The sequence below is a fragment of the Brachycentrus maculatus genome, unplaced genomic scaffold (genome assembly GCF_059751285.1).
Source record: "Brachycentrus maculatus isolate JH-2025_06_01 unplaced genomic scaffold, ASM5975128v1 h1tg000808l, whole genome shotgun sequence".
Lineage (NCBI taxonomy): Eukaryota > Metazoa > Arthropoda > Insecta > Trichoptera > Brachycentridae > Brachycentrus > Brachycentrus maculatus.
In genome coordinates, this window is record NW_028281536.1 from 1 (window position 1) to 16,407 (window position 16,407).

Consider the following 16,407-nt stretch of genomic DNA (forward strand, 5'->3'; position numbering starts at 1 on the left):
CAATCTAAAGTAACTAACTGACCATCACGCCGCTTCCGCAGGGATAGGCAGAGAGAATAGAACACCACACCACGCTACTCTTGTCTTTGTACACATTCTTCTTTACGCATCCCCTCACACATCCTCCTCCCAACCCTTATCCGCACCCCAAAGGTGCATAGGGCACTGCATTATATAGAAGCAGTGTTATCTTGATCGTTAAATACACGAAGGAAAGGTGATCAGCCTTTCGCTTCAGGTACCAGTCCAGGGTCATATTAAATATATATTTGACTGAAAAATCAATAATATTTATTGCGACCCTCTTGGGAATCAAACCCGGGACCTCCAGCATGGTAGCCTAGAGCGCTAACCGCTACACTATGGAGGCGGACCTCATACATACCCGCCGATTATTCGGATTCCTGAATTGACCACTTTCAATTATTTTAAATACTTGATCATGCCAAGTTTTGCCCGGTCATCCTCTGCTCATGTTCCCAACAAGATTCGCCTCATAAATTTCTTTTACAGTCCTTTCTTCACTCGTTCGTTTAGATCTTTTATAACTAACTAACTAACCATCACGCCGCTTCAGGCAGAGAGTATAGAACGCCACACCACTCTGTCTTTGCAAACATTCTTCGCCTCTTCCACGTTCATGCATCTCCTCATACATACCCGCCGATTACTACGACTCCCAACCTGACCACTTTCAACTATTTGGCATACCTGATCGTGCCATGTTTTTCTTGGTCTTTCTCGGCTCCTTTTCCCCATTACATTCGCCTCATAAATTTGTTTTACCGTTCTTTCCTCACTCATTCGTTCCACATGTCCAAACCATCTCAACGCACCTTTCTTAATTTTATTGATAATGGTTATCTCCGCTTTGCATTCCTTCCTTATTTCACTATTCGAACATCTATCATGCATCGTTTTGTCGCACATTCTTCTGAGAGATTGCATTTCGACTGCACTCAGTCTACTTTCATCCTTCTTTTGCCAACTCCATGTTTTACTTCCATACATTAGAGTTGGAACCAGGACTCCGTTGCGCACTGCCAGTTTAGCTTCCGCTGATAGGTTTTTATTTGCCATAACTGATATTATTAGAGGGTATTTCTTTTTCATCGACAATTTTAATGACTTCCTTTAATCTGACTCTATCGAATGCTTTAGTAAGACCTGCAAAGCAGAGGTAAGCTGTCTTATTGAACTCTCTTGCTTTTTTAACTATTTGTCTAACAACAAATATGTTGATATTATTTATGTCCGAGTTCACTCGGTTTCTCACCGTCACATATTTAGCATATTCTTCTGGTGACGGTGAGCTTCTGTATTTCAGATGGTTTTTCTTCGGCGAGTTCCTTGACTTCATCAGTACACCATTTTATCAATAATGATTATCTCAGCCCTGCATTCTTTCCTTCTTTCACCATTCGAACATCTATCATACATATTTTTGCCTCACATACAAATAATGTAAATAAAAATAAAAATAATAGCACAACCTGGCTGAACGGTGGAATACGCGTGAATAGCCAATAAATAAAAAAAAGACATTCATAACAACAGCAATGGGGGCGCGAGATAGAGACAGGCATGAATTAGAAAGAGATAGAAAGGCATTCGCCGGAGCTAGCGATTGAGTTTGGCTTAGTCCCCAGAACCAAAGATCAAAGACGAATATCTATTTACTTATATTTCTTCTTTTTTTATGGCTGTTCACGCTTCTAGCCAATGCGAGTTATTTTTTATTTATATATTATTATTTTACACTTTTTACAATTTTAAAAAAGATAATTGTTTGAGTTTTTATTATTTACAAAAAAAAACTTCAATTTCATACTATTTCTGTGAGCCTAAGCGGCTCATTATTAGAAAGTGGTATCAAATTGTGGTAAAGTGGGTTCGAACCGAAAAACTTTGATTAAAAAATCCGAAACACTAACCACGGGACCACAACCCGATACGATTTGAATTGAAATCGTTTGTTTTCCTGTAATTGGGGTTAGTTTCATTATTAAGTTGGTTTGTTTAGTGAGTTATTTAATATATTTCATACACATTTACAAATGATTTTCAATTAATTTTGTTTGTTAGGGGAGGTCGATGAGATTGAGATGTTAGTAGAAAATGGAATTGGATTGAGAAGACAATACTTGACATATAAATTTATCTTAAAATTTTCGACTAAAAAATATAATATTCTGATTTAAAAAAATGATAGTTAATAATTCCGAGGGGGCGTCAGAGGCCTGCACTTGCAGGGCATTAATTGGAGACCTAGATCTTATTTCATTGGGCACCCGTTTAACTCTTAAACGCTACCATGGGTACTGGAGTACCCCACAGGATTTTAAAAACCCAGTATTTAAAAAAATATCGTATCCACACTTGCGCCATTCAAGCTAATCTCTAATTATTAGTTACTGCGACGAACTGTCCATCGAAGTGTCGCGCAGGTACAGACGTGTGGGCGGGTGTTCCGGGGTACTCTAGAACCCCACGGTAGTAGTTGTCAAAGTTTTTTCAAATTCGAAGGCGGCTGAACTTTGTTATTTATTGGTAAGTTTTATTAAATATTATTCTTGAAATAAATATTTAACTCTTTTATTAGGTATATTATGTTTTTATTATCACTTAAAATCGTGTTTTTATTATTCTTTTTACATATGTTTATAAGTTTGTTATTTTCCATGACAAGTAATTTACGTTTTTGTTAGTCATTTGTCTCATAGATCAAATCGACGTCTTAGAACTGATGGTGAAAAAGCAGTGTTTTTAGAAGATTTGGATAATGAGGAGATGAATACTAGAGGTGCTTCAGATGATGAACTGGATGACCTCATTCAAGATTTTAGCTTTTAGAAGAGCCTGGTGTTAATTCTCAAAATCACTACTCCACTCTTGTTGCTTGCAAATACGCTGATAGTGGCGATGAAGATGACATTCGTGGTATCGTATCAATGAAGAAAATAAAGTACTACTGCCAGAAATTATAGCATTTTATAATAAAATAAAATGTGGGTAGATGTTTTTGACCAGATGAGTAAAAAGTATTCTACGTCTAGAAAAAACGAGAAGATAGCCTTTGTGTATTTTCTATACCCTCTTAAATACAGTAGGAGTAAACTCCTGGATTTTTTATACTATGTCAAGAAGTCCAGACAAGAAACTCATTCCGAAAAGACGTCTATTTTTTAAGGAAATGGCAAAATCTCTTATAACACCGTATATGCAAGAAAAATTACAATGGCCATGTTTGCCCCGGGATATAAGGAAATCTATACATGGTATTTTAAAAAATGAAATGGACATTGCTGAACCAGTCCCTCGAGATACCAAACCTGATCGCTGCTGCTTCTGTCCGCATATAAAAGATAGGAAATCGAGGACCGCGTGCTCCTCTTGTCGTCGTCATATTTGTGCACCCATCAAATAAAAATATGCAATCTTTGCAAACAAAAATTTTAAAAATTATTTCAATTTGTTTTGTTTGTAGGCCTAAGTAATAGTACATTTGAGTAAATACAAGAAATTAATTGATAAATTTATAGTTTTATTTCTAACTCATAAATATCTACGGGGTACTCAGGTACCCCACGGTAGTATTCATGCCTATAAAGTTGAGGGTAGTGTTCTAGAGTTAATGACGGCTTCCTTTCAGACCTCTCCAGCATTAGCATTCCATTTTCCACTAACATCTCAACCTTATTAACCTCCCAAACTTGTTTGCAATAATTTTTATTTCTGCTAATAATTTGGATGCAACTGGCTATCCAGAAGCTTTCAGATTCATTGTCGTTGCATAACCTAGTTGTGAAAGTAGAGTGGAGTTCCCTAGATTTTCAATTCTGCGGCGATTGCATCGTTCAGAACTATCTTCAAAAGCTGTTCCGCACGACCGCGCTTTTGTTGTTTTCGAGTCATCTTGCCCCTATGTGCGGCGCGGCGAATTGCATTTGAATTCAAATCGTATCGGGTTGTGGTCCCGTGGTTAGTGTTTCGGATTTTTTAATCAAAGTTTTTCGGTTCGAACCCACTTTACCACAATTTGATACCACTTTCTAATAATGAGCCGCTTAGGCTCACAGAAATAGTATGAAATTGAAGTTTTTTTTTGTAAATAATAAAAACTCAAACAATTATCTTTTTTAAAATTGTAAAAAGTGTAAAATAATAATATATAAATAAAAAATAACTCGCATTGGCTAGAAGCGTGAACAGCCATAAAAAAAGAAGAAATATAAGTAAATAGATATTCGTCTTTGATCTTTGGTTCTGGGGACTAAGCCAAACTCAATCGCTAGCTCCGGCGAATGCCTTTCTATCTCTTTCTAATTCATGCCTGTCTCTATCTCGCGCCCCCATTGCTGTTGTTATGAATGTCTTTTTTTTATTTATTGGCTATTCACGCGTATTCCACCGTTCAGCCAGGTTGTGCTATTATTTTTATTTTTATTTACATTATTTGTATGTGAGGCAAAAATATGTATGATAGATGTTCGAATGGTGAAAGAAGGAAAGAATGCAGGGCTGAGATAATCATTATTGATAAAATGGTGTACTGATGAAGTCAAGGAACTCGCCGAAGAAAAACCATCTGAAATACAGAAGCTCACCGTCACCAGAAGAATATGCTAAATATGTGACGGTGAGAAACCGAGTGAACTCGGACATAAATAATATCAACATATTTGTTGTTAGACAAATAGTTAAAAAAGCAAGAGAGTTCAATAAGACAGCTTACCTCTGCTTTGCAGGTCTTACTAAAGCATTCGATAGAGTCAGATTAAAGGAAGTCATTAAAATTGTCGATGAAAAAGAAATACCCTCTAATAATATCAGTTATGGCAAATAAAAACCTATCAGCGGAAGCTAAACTGGCAGTGCGCAACGGAGTCCTGGTTCCAACTCTAATGTATGGAAGTAAAACATGGAGTTGGCAAAAGAAGGATGAAAGTAGACTGAGTGCAGTCGAAATGCAATCTCTCAGAAGAATGTGCGACAAAACGATGCATGATAGATGTTCGAATAGTGAAATAAGGAAGGAATGCAAAGCGGAGATAACCATTATCAATAAAATTAAGAAAGGTGCGTTGAGATGGTTTGGACATGTGGAACGAATGAGTGAGGAAAGAACGGTAAAACAAATTTATGAGGCGAATGTAATGGGGAAAAGGAGCCGAGAAAGACCAAGAAAAACATGGCACGATCAGGTATGCCAAATAGTTGAAAGTGGTCAGGTTGGGAGTCGTAGTAATCGGCGGGTATGTATGAGGAGATGCATGAACGTGGAAGAGGCGAAGAATGTTTGCAAAGACAGAGTGGTGTGGCGTTCTATACTCTCTGCCTGAAGCGGCGTGATGGTTAGTTAGTTAGTTATAAAAGATCTAAACGAACGAGTGAAGAAAGGACTGTAAAAGAAATTTATGAGGCGAATCTTGTTGGGAACATGAGCAGAGGATGACCGGGCAAAACTTGGCATGATCAAGTATTTAAAATAATTGAAAGTGGTCAATTCAGGAATCCGAATAATCGGCGGGTATGTATGAGGTCCGCCTCCATAGTGTAGCGGTTAGCGCTCTAGGCTACCATGCTGGAGGTCCCGGGTTTGATTCCCAAGAGGGTCGCAATAAATATTATTGATTTTTCAGTCAAATATATATTTAATATGACCCTGGACTGGTACCTGAAGCGAAAGGCTGATCACCTTTCCTTCGTGTATTTAACGATCAAGATAACACTGCTTCTATATAATGCAGTGCCCTATGCACCTTTGGGGTGCGGATAAGGGTTGGGAGGAGGATGTGTGAGGGGATGCGTAAAGAAGAATGTGTACAAAGACAAGAGTAGCGTGGTGTGGTGTTCTATTCTCTCTGCCTATCCCTGCGGAAGCGGCGTGATGGTCAGTTAGTTACTTTAGATTGCATTTCTGTAAAAAATTAAGGTCAATGTTGTAAGATCACAGAGAGCGGGATAGGATGATACTTTTCAAGGATCTCGGTCATTAATGAACAAAATAAAAACATATTTAAGAGCATAATATGTTTATTTTCAGGGGGGAGAGTATACATATATTAGTCACGATGAATAACTCCCAAGAAAATTGTGCAATAACACACGTTTCATGGTTATATCATCTATCTGCCTATACATATCTGCAAACACTAAAACAGTAATTACTGGCTACACATCCAAATAAAACAATGCCGAATCGTCCTCTGTAGTTTATATATTCTGATCCAGCGCTAGGAAATGAAACTGTCCAAAGCGCCAACACAATGGGGGAAATGGAACCCTTCTGCCGCGACAAGTCATTTGCCAATAGTTGCATCTTGCATCGTCTGAAAAGGTAACAAAGTTACAGAATTAGTTTTTATGTTTGAAAAATAATTGCGAGCATTACGACCCACTGAGCGATCTCCGATTATGAGGATATCAGACACCAGTATACACTGAGATGGTCTTATAAGGTATACAGTGGCAGGCTTCCCGGAGGGGCTGATATGAAGAGTTCCAACCTCATCATAAAACTGCTCGTGGAGCACAGATGGGGGCTGAAAATTTGTCAGCATCAAGAGTCCAGTCCGGTATTGCGATTGCAAGCTTCGGCGGGCTGGTCTTCTTACATCATATATCCAATATTATTTATTAATTATCATCCATACCTATTTCTTTGTGAACAAAACATGGCCAAGCATTGCACCCACTAGTAAATTGACATTTGTAACTGTATAAGTAAAACTGGAAAACCATTTCAAAATCTATACGCCACGTGCTGTAGTTATTTTTGAATGACATCTTTTGTGTTTGTTGAATCTTATTTTATATGCATATATTGCAATAAACAACATTATATGACAATAAATGTACTTGTAATTATGTTTGGCTTCTTTCTTACGAGTCCATGCTCGGATGATATGGCGCGATTAGTGTAACTCTTTATGAAAGGTGGGCTTCAAATAACATTTAATCGTTCACCTCTTGAGCGCTGGACACGCAGGGTATTTTCTTTAAAGGATATTTAAACTCGGCTTCTGCCATCCCGACAATGTTCCGAAATTTCCCAGGTGGCTCTGCCGACAGCTCAGAGTCGGTTGTCCGTACTTTACCTAAAATATAACATAAAAACGATAATAAAAACAGACTCGCTGTCAACGGACTGTCAGAATGACATTTCACACAAAGAAGATTGCACAGTTTTTCAGGCATGAAAAACAACAACAAAAACAGTTGATTACCTGCAATGCTGTTGATGGGGTCATTCGGGAGGTTATAGAATACATATTTCTTCTAATTAGCGCTTATTTGAGCAGCAGTCGAGACAAATTTCTTGCGTAATTTGTTTGACAGCTGTTTAGCAAACGGCGGAATGAGAGGAAACGCCTTACCAATAATGAAGTACTCACATTTCCAATACATAATAGTTATTTTCAACACGAGATCACCCGGCGTGTCATTTATCGTTTACAATGAATTATATAAATTAGTTTGTGCAATGAATTCATGACGGTCGCCCGGCCAGACTCGAACGAAGCTTATATACAAATATCATATACTAATGATGGCGCTGTAGGTATTCGATTTCGCGTCACATCGCCAGGTTGGCAGTGAAATCTTTCGTCTTTCCAAAATTCGTACTTGAACGTTACAAAACCAGAGAAAATGTAACAAAATCTACTATTTTCCTCGTCGTGAGTGACCAGCATAATGGTCAGCATACTCGGCTACCGTACTGGAGGTCCCGGGTTCGATTTTCAGGGAAGGGTCAAACAAATATAAGTGATTCTTTCCACAATAATATTTATTCAAAACTACCCTGGGACTGGTACCTGAAGTGGAAGATTGATGACCTTTCCTTCTTATGTTAACGATCAAGATAACACTGCGTTTATATGATTCAGTGCCCTATGCACCATTGGGTGCGGATGAGGGTTTGAAGAAAAAGAAGTTCTTATCTATTCATACTACAGGCACTCACTTATTTATTAGTGGTTGTAAAAGTGAAATAAAGATAATAATGAAATTTTTATTACTTTGTTTAATGCAATTGAAAGACTTATTTGTCTTTAGAAAATATTATGAACATGAAGATTATAAATATTAACGTATAATGTTAAATTGTTTTGGCTGTCATCTGAGGAACTAGGCGGATTACTTTGCATTTGTGTATTAATGATCAAGTTAACACTGCATCAATTAGTTTAATTAATGCAAAGCCCTTAGCACCATTTTATAAGGGTCAATTTTTTAGTTTTCAATATAATAATTGTTTGAGGCAATATATAATTAAAATTAATACTTGTACAAAAAAAATAGAGAGGTGTGAGTGAAGTTACAAATTGTAGAAATGGCGTTTTTGTGGTCACTTTGTAGCATAAAATTGTTATTTATACGGTACTGATGTAAGATGAAAACAATACCCAAATTCTTAACCATTTTCCAGAAAGTATTCTAAAACCGAGCTGTAAAAAAGTATTTTTTGCACCACTTTGAAATATCTATTGAAGTAAAATTTACTCACACATATTTAGAAAAAGTTTGAGTGGTAAAAGCAAATTTATTTGTTAGTATCAAGAATGCATTTAATTAAATAAACAATATAGTTTTCTGTGGTAACGGTAATTATTATCAGATTTTTTGGCGAAATGTGATCAGTAAGAGTTTCGGTAGTTATACGAATTTTATTTGCAATATTTAACCAGTAGTATACAAATAAGATAGTATTTGGTCAGTAGGGAATTGTAACGTCTAACAGTATTGGAACACTTATGATGAGGAAGATGGAAATGAATGTCGATTATTTATTTTACGAAAATTAAAAAGTTATAAGGGCGAGAAGAACAAAGCGACGCCAATAGACAAAGAGCAAGCGCGACGTATTAAGTTTAACGGTATATCTAATCAGAGCACACAAAAATTTGTCCTCCACCCTTTATATATGATTTTAAAGGAGTTACATGTGGTGGACACGATAATGTAAACGAATTAAAGTCGATGAACTGCGTCTCTTTGTTCTTCTCGCATACGTGAATGTTACAATGACACAATTTTAATACACAAATTCTAATAAAAAATACAAAAAATTGGAAGGAACAGGAATCATGTGATGTCGCTATATAGCGCAATGATAGGGATGAAATAAATAAAAATAAAATAAATTATTTATACAAAATTTACTCATAAATTCAGGCCAGCAATAAAAATATTAATATCTCCTTATAAATATATCCTTTGATTAAATATAAATATTTAATGCATTTCAATGATAATGTTTTTTTTCTCCTACCAAACACTGTATTGTTATAAAAATATATTTAAAATAAATAACACATACATAAAGGTTTTATAAAGGTAAATATGATTTAGTTAATAAAATAAATACAAATACAATTTTTGAAAACATTTAGAAATCCCTCTAGTCACAAATATATTTATAATATGAATTTTAATGATTTTGAAAAAATTATTTACAGACATTTTTAAAGTTGCATTATATACAATTTTTACTCAATTTTCTTTTACAAATTATTTTTCTAATGGTAAAGAGTAATGAGTAATAATAACACAAGATTCAAACTCTCGGCAAGATAATTATTTACATTATTAAAAAGGTTGCCACAACAAAACTTTAAATAGTTAATAAACTTTATCGGTACTTTGCTTTGATAGCATTAAAATAAGAAATATTAGGGATTGTAAGTCAGATCAATTTTAAGTTAAGTTCCTACTTCAATAGTAAAAATGGTCTTTCAATGATAGTAAAATTAAAAAGATTGGTTTGAAACATGTTTATTATGGATTTTTGTGCTTCTTTATTTTATTTTTTGGAGTGTGAAACATTGGTCTTGGAAGTTCATGAGATGCCATCGGGTCTGAATGGATTGACGGCATTGCCAGTTTAAGAACGGGATTTTCTTCCTGTTTTTCATGGTAAAATGCCCATCTTGTTGGACTAAAATTAAAGCAAAGGAAAATGATTACAATTTGTTATTATATAATAAAAGTAGCCATTTTTTTAAAAACAGTACGTAGTATAATTTTTACCTATTCTCGCTGGGCATAACTTCAAAAAAGACATGATCTTTTGCTTTATCAGCTGCTTTTGCTTGTGGTGGTGAATTATCAAGCACTGTTCTATCAACCAATGGTGTTAATTCAATATTTGAATCATCTTTTCGTTGCACAGGGTCATTAGTTTTAACTGATGTGTTATCATTTAAGCTTTTGTCTTTATTGTCTTTTTCTAAGTCACCCTTTCCATCGTCGTCTCCAAAAAAGTTTCTGCGTTCAATTTTGTCAGGTTTCCAGACATTATTATAATTTTCTCTTATGATTGTATCACTGTCTGTTGATATTTCTTCAGATACATTTTTACTTCTGGAAAGATAATGTTGCATGGCATCTCGATTCAGTGGATACTTATATAGAACATTTCCGATGTAAAAATGCTTAATCGGTTGAACTGTTGTTGATTTTGAGGTTGTTCGGTGACTCTGTTTGGTATTAGGCCTCGGAGTATTTTTATATTTTTGATTAGAATCAATTACTATTTGAATGTCACTATGGTGGTGAGCTCCATACTCCGAAGCTACACTAATGTCTACAGCTGGTTTACGTCTGTAAGGGCGTCGGGTTGTTTGTCTGTTGTTGTTTGGTTTAGATTTGTGCACAATGGAATATCCATTATCATTATCGTCACTCTCAGTCACTTGGTAATTATCATCAGGTCTCCAGGATGAAAACTGTCCGTGGTCACTTTGTAAAGGTCTGTTGTAAGTTTGGTCGTCAGAGTCTTGTCCAGTATTGTCATATTGGTCTGGTTTATAGTCTATTATTGGTTTTTGGGAGAAAGGTCTTTGATAGTTAGGTCTCGTAAAAAGAGGAACATTTTCATCGTCTGAAGATGTAGACGAATATCCGTCATTAATATTAACGTCTTCATCAGATTGGGGAGGTTTTGGTTTTGGTTTGGGTTTGTTGTCAATGTAAATCGTTATACCTGTACTAATCGGTCTTAAAGTTTGTGGACGAATAGGTCTTGTATTGATACCATAATTGTCATCAGCAGATATAATAATTGGTCGATCATAGTTACTCGTTGTCTCGTCATTTTGATTGTCATTTGATCCGTATTGGGGTCGGGGTCTGTTAAATAAGTCAGGTCGTTTAGTGGTCTCAATATGACTGAACGTCACTAACCCATAAGGGTTGTTTTCTGTGGTGTAGTCGTAAGTCGGTCTGTAATTATTTGGTTTATAGTGGTGGTCTGGATTTTGGTCAAAGTCGTAGCGGTCTTGGGATATCTGAGGTCTGCTATTTATATACTGCGGTCTCAAATAACTAGGGGTATTTGTGCTGTATTGTATGTCATCGTCGGAAATTGGTTTATGATAGTTAGAAGTTGGTCTATTATTGTTAGATATTGGTCTATTATAGCCTGAAACGGGTTCGTTATAGTCAGAATCTGGTGTATTATAGTTAGAAATTGGTCTATTATTGTTAGAAATCGGTCTATTATAGCCTGAAATGGGATTGTTATATCCAGAATCTGGTCTATTGTAATCAGAAGCCGGGCGGTATTCAAGTTTGTTTTGGTTGTAAACTGGTTTCTTGTTAAAAGAAAAGGAACTCATGGATGGGAATTGTATGTTTGGTTGATGTCCTTGTACTGTGATTTTAATTGTTTGTTGGATTTTTTCATATTTTGGAGTGGTCGCCTTTGGAACTATATTGATTAGGTAAGTGTATTTTTCGGGTTCTTCTGTTGTTTGATAGTCTTGTTGATAAAGAGTTACGTGAGGTTTAATTACAGGTCGAAGGGGTCTTGTCGTAGTTGGTTTGTTACTAAATAGATTACTAAAGAAAGGGAAATCGTTAGTCAGCATGGTTCCGTAAGTTTTCACAGCACTCTGAAGTTTATCTACAAACCCTTCTCTAGAATCTAGTGTGACATTGTCCTCAGAAGCACGTTGATTGAGAAGATTGTCTTTTTGGTTAGAAGAGGTTGTATTGGAAATATTGTCCAAAGACCGTTTACTTCTTGTCACGTTAGTTTCGTCAGTCTCAACAGTCATATTTTTACCTAGCAAAGTTTTGCTAAAATCCAGTTTGTCATCCAACTTTAAAGTAGTAGTTCGTGAAGTCGGTTTGGTTTTTACAGTTTGTCTGGTAAAAAAAGGATTTTTGGATGTTTTAGGTTTTGGTGGTCGGGGAGACGTTGTCAGTTTAGTAGGTTTGGTTTTCATAGGTATGTCAAGTTTATCGTCAAGTTGGATCGGGCTAGGGGTAACAGTCGGTTTCTTGTCAGGGGTTGTATTTTTATTTGAAAATAAGTCTGAGAGTAAATTATTTAAAGTCTGGTTAAAGTCTGGTTGTCCTGTGGTTTGTCTAGTCGTTCGGTCAAAACTGTTGATGTCATTGTCAAACTCAAAGTCGCGTTCCTTCCAAGCGGTCAGGTCAAAGTTGTTAAATAGGAAACTGTCACAGGGAACTCGTTCATTGCGAAAATCGTCAGGGGGAAGGAAGACAAAAGGTTGAAGAGTCTCAACATTTTCCATAGTCTGACAAAGGATTTGTGCGAGAGTAACTTTCCTTATTTGTTGTAGCTGAGCTGGGGTGAATGATGATTGAAACCCACCATTTTCATACCTTTAAAAAGATAAACAAGTTAAATTATTAAACTGTTGAATATAATTAACATAATATTACGGGTAAAATCAACGGTGTTTACCAAAATCGATCTCCTCTTCTGAGGTTAGAAAACTGCTGAGCTATGATGCAAGCAAATGTCGGTCCTACAAGGCCCCCTATGACAGGGCGTTCTGCCATCCCACCAGTAAATAAATCAACATCATCTACATCCCTGTAAATAAAATGACACAAATTAACTATTATGTTCCGATGCAACCTGAGGATAAGTTAGGAATGATTATAAAGGGATGTGCAGCCAAGACAAGTAAAATATAAAAATAAATAAAGGCTTTTAATCCTGTCAAATCAAACATTCCACCATTGATAATAGAATGTAATTTTAAAAAGTAATAAGTATTCTTGATAAGACCGGTGGGTGACATTGACAAAAGTTTAAAGAAGTAGAGTTTTTTTTAAGACTTTGAAAGCCAAAGTTAAGTGGAGATCTTGCAAAAAAATATGCAGATGAATCCTTTAAAAGTGAAATATTTACCTGTAAACATCTTCTAGGCTCCGCACAGCTCGAAGAGGCATTATCTTCAGTAAATCTGACCAATCTTCAACCGGAGTAAGTCCACAAGGTTCTCTCCAATTGATGTAAGGAGGAATGCCATGGTCTCTTCCTCTTTGGATGTTGATTGAAGCCAAGTCCATACCAAATGTGAATCGACCGGATTGAAACAGATGGTTTGTGAGCTCTGGTGATATAAACTCGTCTCTCCGTTGCGATGGTTGATTGGTCAGACCCAGTAGGAGTCGATCCACTGCTCCGAAGCTCCAAATGTTGGAAGGGTTTGTAAGTTCTTCGTGGAGAGGCACATCTAAAATTTTAAATCATGTATTTAATTCCTACCTTACTTTTTTATTAAGATATTAATTTTTTTGTGGATATATTTATAAAATAAATAATAAAATTAGAAAATAAATTAATTACAATACATCTGAAAATGATATACTCATTACAGACTTCATTGTGAATTATAGTACCGATTGAAATTTTTCGCTATTAATATATGTGAAAATACATTATTCCATTTTGGATTAGATACTTTCAACATTGTTCACTTAAACTTTGTAGAAGAGAACTTTAAATGTTGAAACAAAAAATGTGATAATTATTGATTCAATGTACATATTTAGAACATACTGCAAATTTACTATTCATTATACTTTTGAAACTATTAAATATGAATGTAAATAAAGTAGTGGGTATTTCGTTAATGATGAAAAGCATTCAGAACGAGGAATTATAAGATCATCATCTTAAATAATATCAGACAGGAATTCATCATTATCTTATCATCAAAAGTAGATTACTATAGCATTTTTTGAAATTTTTTTTAAACCCATCTAATTCTTTGTTGAGAGTGAAAGTGGTAGGGAGTAAACGATTCAACTTACTGTTATCAATTGGTCTGTGAAAGCGGTCATATCTCATGAAAGAGTCTTGAACGAGACTGTGGCCAAATCGAAATGCAGCGGCTCCAAATGCATTAGCTGGATTAGGATTTATTTTGGAATTATATCCATTGTAAAATCCTTTTATTTGTAATTCCAAATCAAACAAGCGCATAACTTCTGACCCTGAAAATATACAATAAACAATATACAATACAATTTCGGCCGCACCAAAAGTTTTGCGTTACTTTGTAACTTGTAATACTAGAATATTTTTAAAATACTCAAATATAAAAACTTATATAAACCAAGAAAGTAAAATTTTATCTGTGAATAAAGTTGTATTTAAATATTTAATGAAATATATGTACCTAAGACGATGGGCAAAAATTCTTTATAAGTAATATGCTGCACAAATGCTCCAATAATTTTTCTTGTTTCCTGATATAACTTTTCATCGCTCCAATTAGGGTTCAGGTGAGAAAGTTCTGTAGCCAGCCTGTGTATTAAAAAGAAATATTTTAAACAAATTCAATTTATAAATTGAATAAAATACTATCTATTTTTTTTTACAAAAGCATTCAGAACGAGGAATTAAAAATTCATCATTTTTAAAATTTTCAGCATGAATTTCATCATTAGCTTTGAAATAATAAAAAAAATACACCCTTTTTTCGCTCTCTTACGGAAGTAATTAACAAAAACCATTTTATGTAGATGCCATTTATCACAATTTAAATAAGCGATTCAGAAAACATTATAAAATACTTTAGAAGACAATTATATAGTAAAAATGTTTCCTTATTTGCTTCAGTAGTTTGAGTTCTGTGCTAGACAAAAATTATAACTCATTGAAAAAAAAGAAATATAAAAAAGAGTTTACATTGGGAAGAGTTACAGATAAACAACACAGTGAAGTCAAACCAGGTGTCAGCATCAGAATGATGCCGGAAAATACTTTGAGATGATCGTGAATAGTCATCAATTCTTATGAGTTTCCATGACCAATGCCAGGAAAAAATGAAGTCAACAAATTTTTTATCTCTACAGCTTTTCTCCCTTTACATAATTATGGCATATGGTTAAAAATTGTTTTCATATAAACTAGGACGATGTGACAAACATACATATTTATATAGAAGATAATACCTGTTATGTTTTCTAAGCCAGACAATGTGCATTGCTACAAGTCCCGGGTGTTCATTGACCCTTCCATCTCCGGCTTTAAAGCAAGAAGCGTCCAAAGCACCTCCTCTACACAGTGCTTCCGTATCGCGGGCTTCTGGGGGAAGGATGGGACGACGCGATTGCAGTCGGCCGTATTGTAACATGCCTGGAAATTTGATACAGATTCAGTATTCAGTGTTTTCGGTCAGCACGCTCGGCTACCGTTCTGGAGGTCCCGGGTCGGGGCTCAAATAAATATAAGTGATTTTTTCACAGTAATATTTATTCCATATTACCCTGGACTGGTACCTGAAGCGGAGGGCTGATCACCTTTCCTTAATGTGTAAATGATCAAGATAACACTGCGTTTGTATGGTGCAGTGCCCCACGCACCATTGGGGTGCGGATAAGGGTTTAAATGAATGAAATAATAAATACTATATCATGTTATAACATAACACGTTACGATGTGAGCATTCGTATAGTCAGTACAGCGAGCCGAGCTCGTTCTGAGTACTCCATCTGATATTCGGATGCTCGATGGGAATGTTCCGTTACGACGAAATGCTCCGGTCAGTCCCCACCTTAAAAGACACATTATTTAAAAATAGTATGCTTTCAAAGTGAAAGTAAAAATTTACCATTTCTAAATATCCTGAGTTTATCAGACTGTTTAGCTGAGCTGCTGTAGATTGGAGATGCGTCTATATAGGCGGTCACTTGGTTCATCTGCTCCCTGTATCCGAGCTCACAGCCAGCCCGAGGGGCCGGACTGGAGCGGATGAAGTCCAGGCAGCGGATTCCTCTCGGCCCGTAGAAGGGGTCCTCTTCGTGCACGGATATTGGCAGACATTCAGGATGCTGGCGGAGAACAAAAGGCTATTAATATTTGATTGTCAGTTATAGGCAACGACTTAACTCCATAGGGTTAAGATAAGTAAGTCTGAAAAACAGATAAGAAAGTAACCAACAAGAAAACACGGGGCAAAATGTATAATATGAAGCAATAAAAGTACAGTAAATAGGCATATAAAAAAACATAATCTAAGAAGTATGTTTAAAGTAAAAAATATGTTCCATAAAGTATTTTTTCAGTTTGTTCATTTTGGATCCCTGATTGGGTTCTATTTTATATACGTCAGGCAGCTGGTTAATTTGGGT

General features: G+C 35.6%; 1 protein-coding gene and 1 long non-coding RNA gene across 5 annotated transcripts in view; both read right to left on the reverse strand.

The window, feature by feature from the left end:
• Positions 1 to 6,018: 6,018 nt before the first annotated feature.
• On the reverse strand, positions 6,019 to 7,697 carry LOC148300162 (uncharacterized). Of its 3 annotated transcripts, none has more exons than XR_015838968.1 (3): positions 7,398 to 7,697; positions 6,970 to 7,100; positions 6,019 to 6,332 (listed from the first exon to the last, which is right to left on the reverse strand). It is a non-coding gene; the product is annotated as an uncharacterized LOC148300162 (long non-coding RNA). The 3 variants fall into 3 exon arrangements; XR_015838970.1 differs by having other exon boundaries at positions 6,657 to 7,100; positions 7,230 to 7,691; XR_015838969.1 differs by having other exon boundaries at positions 7,230 to 7,676.
• Positions 7,698 to 9,145: 1,448 nt separating this feature from the next.
• LOC148300163 (uncharacterized) overlaps positions 9,146 to 16,407 on the reverse strand; it is a 41,425-nt gene continuing 34,163 nt past the window's right edge. For both annotated transcript variants that reach the window (XM_088275162.1, XM_088275163.1), the window contains 8 exons: positions 15,888 to 16,107; positions 15,229 to 15,412; positions 14,451 to 14,578; positions 14,083 to 14,265; positions 13,175 to 13,502; positions 12,722 to 12,853; positions 10,036 to 12,639; positions 9,146 to 9,943 (listed from right to left, as the gene is read on the reverse strand). In XM_088275162.1, the coding sequence (XP_088131288.1) occupies positions 9,784 to 9,943; positions 10,036 to 12,639; positions 12,722 to 12,853; positions 13,175 to 13,502; positions 14,083 to 14,265; positions 14,451 to 14,578; positions 15,229 to 15,412; positions 15,888 to 16,107 (3,939 nt within the window). In that variant the 3' untranslated portion in view covers positions 9,146 to 9,783. The remainder of the gene's footprint in view (positions 9,944 to 10,035; positions 12,640 to 12,721; positions 12,854 to 13,174; positions 13,503 to 14,082; positions 14,266 to 14,450; positions 14,579 to 15,228; positions 15,413 to 15,887; positions 16,108 to 16,407) is intronic.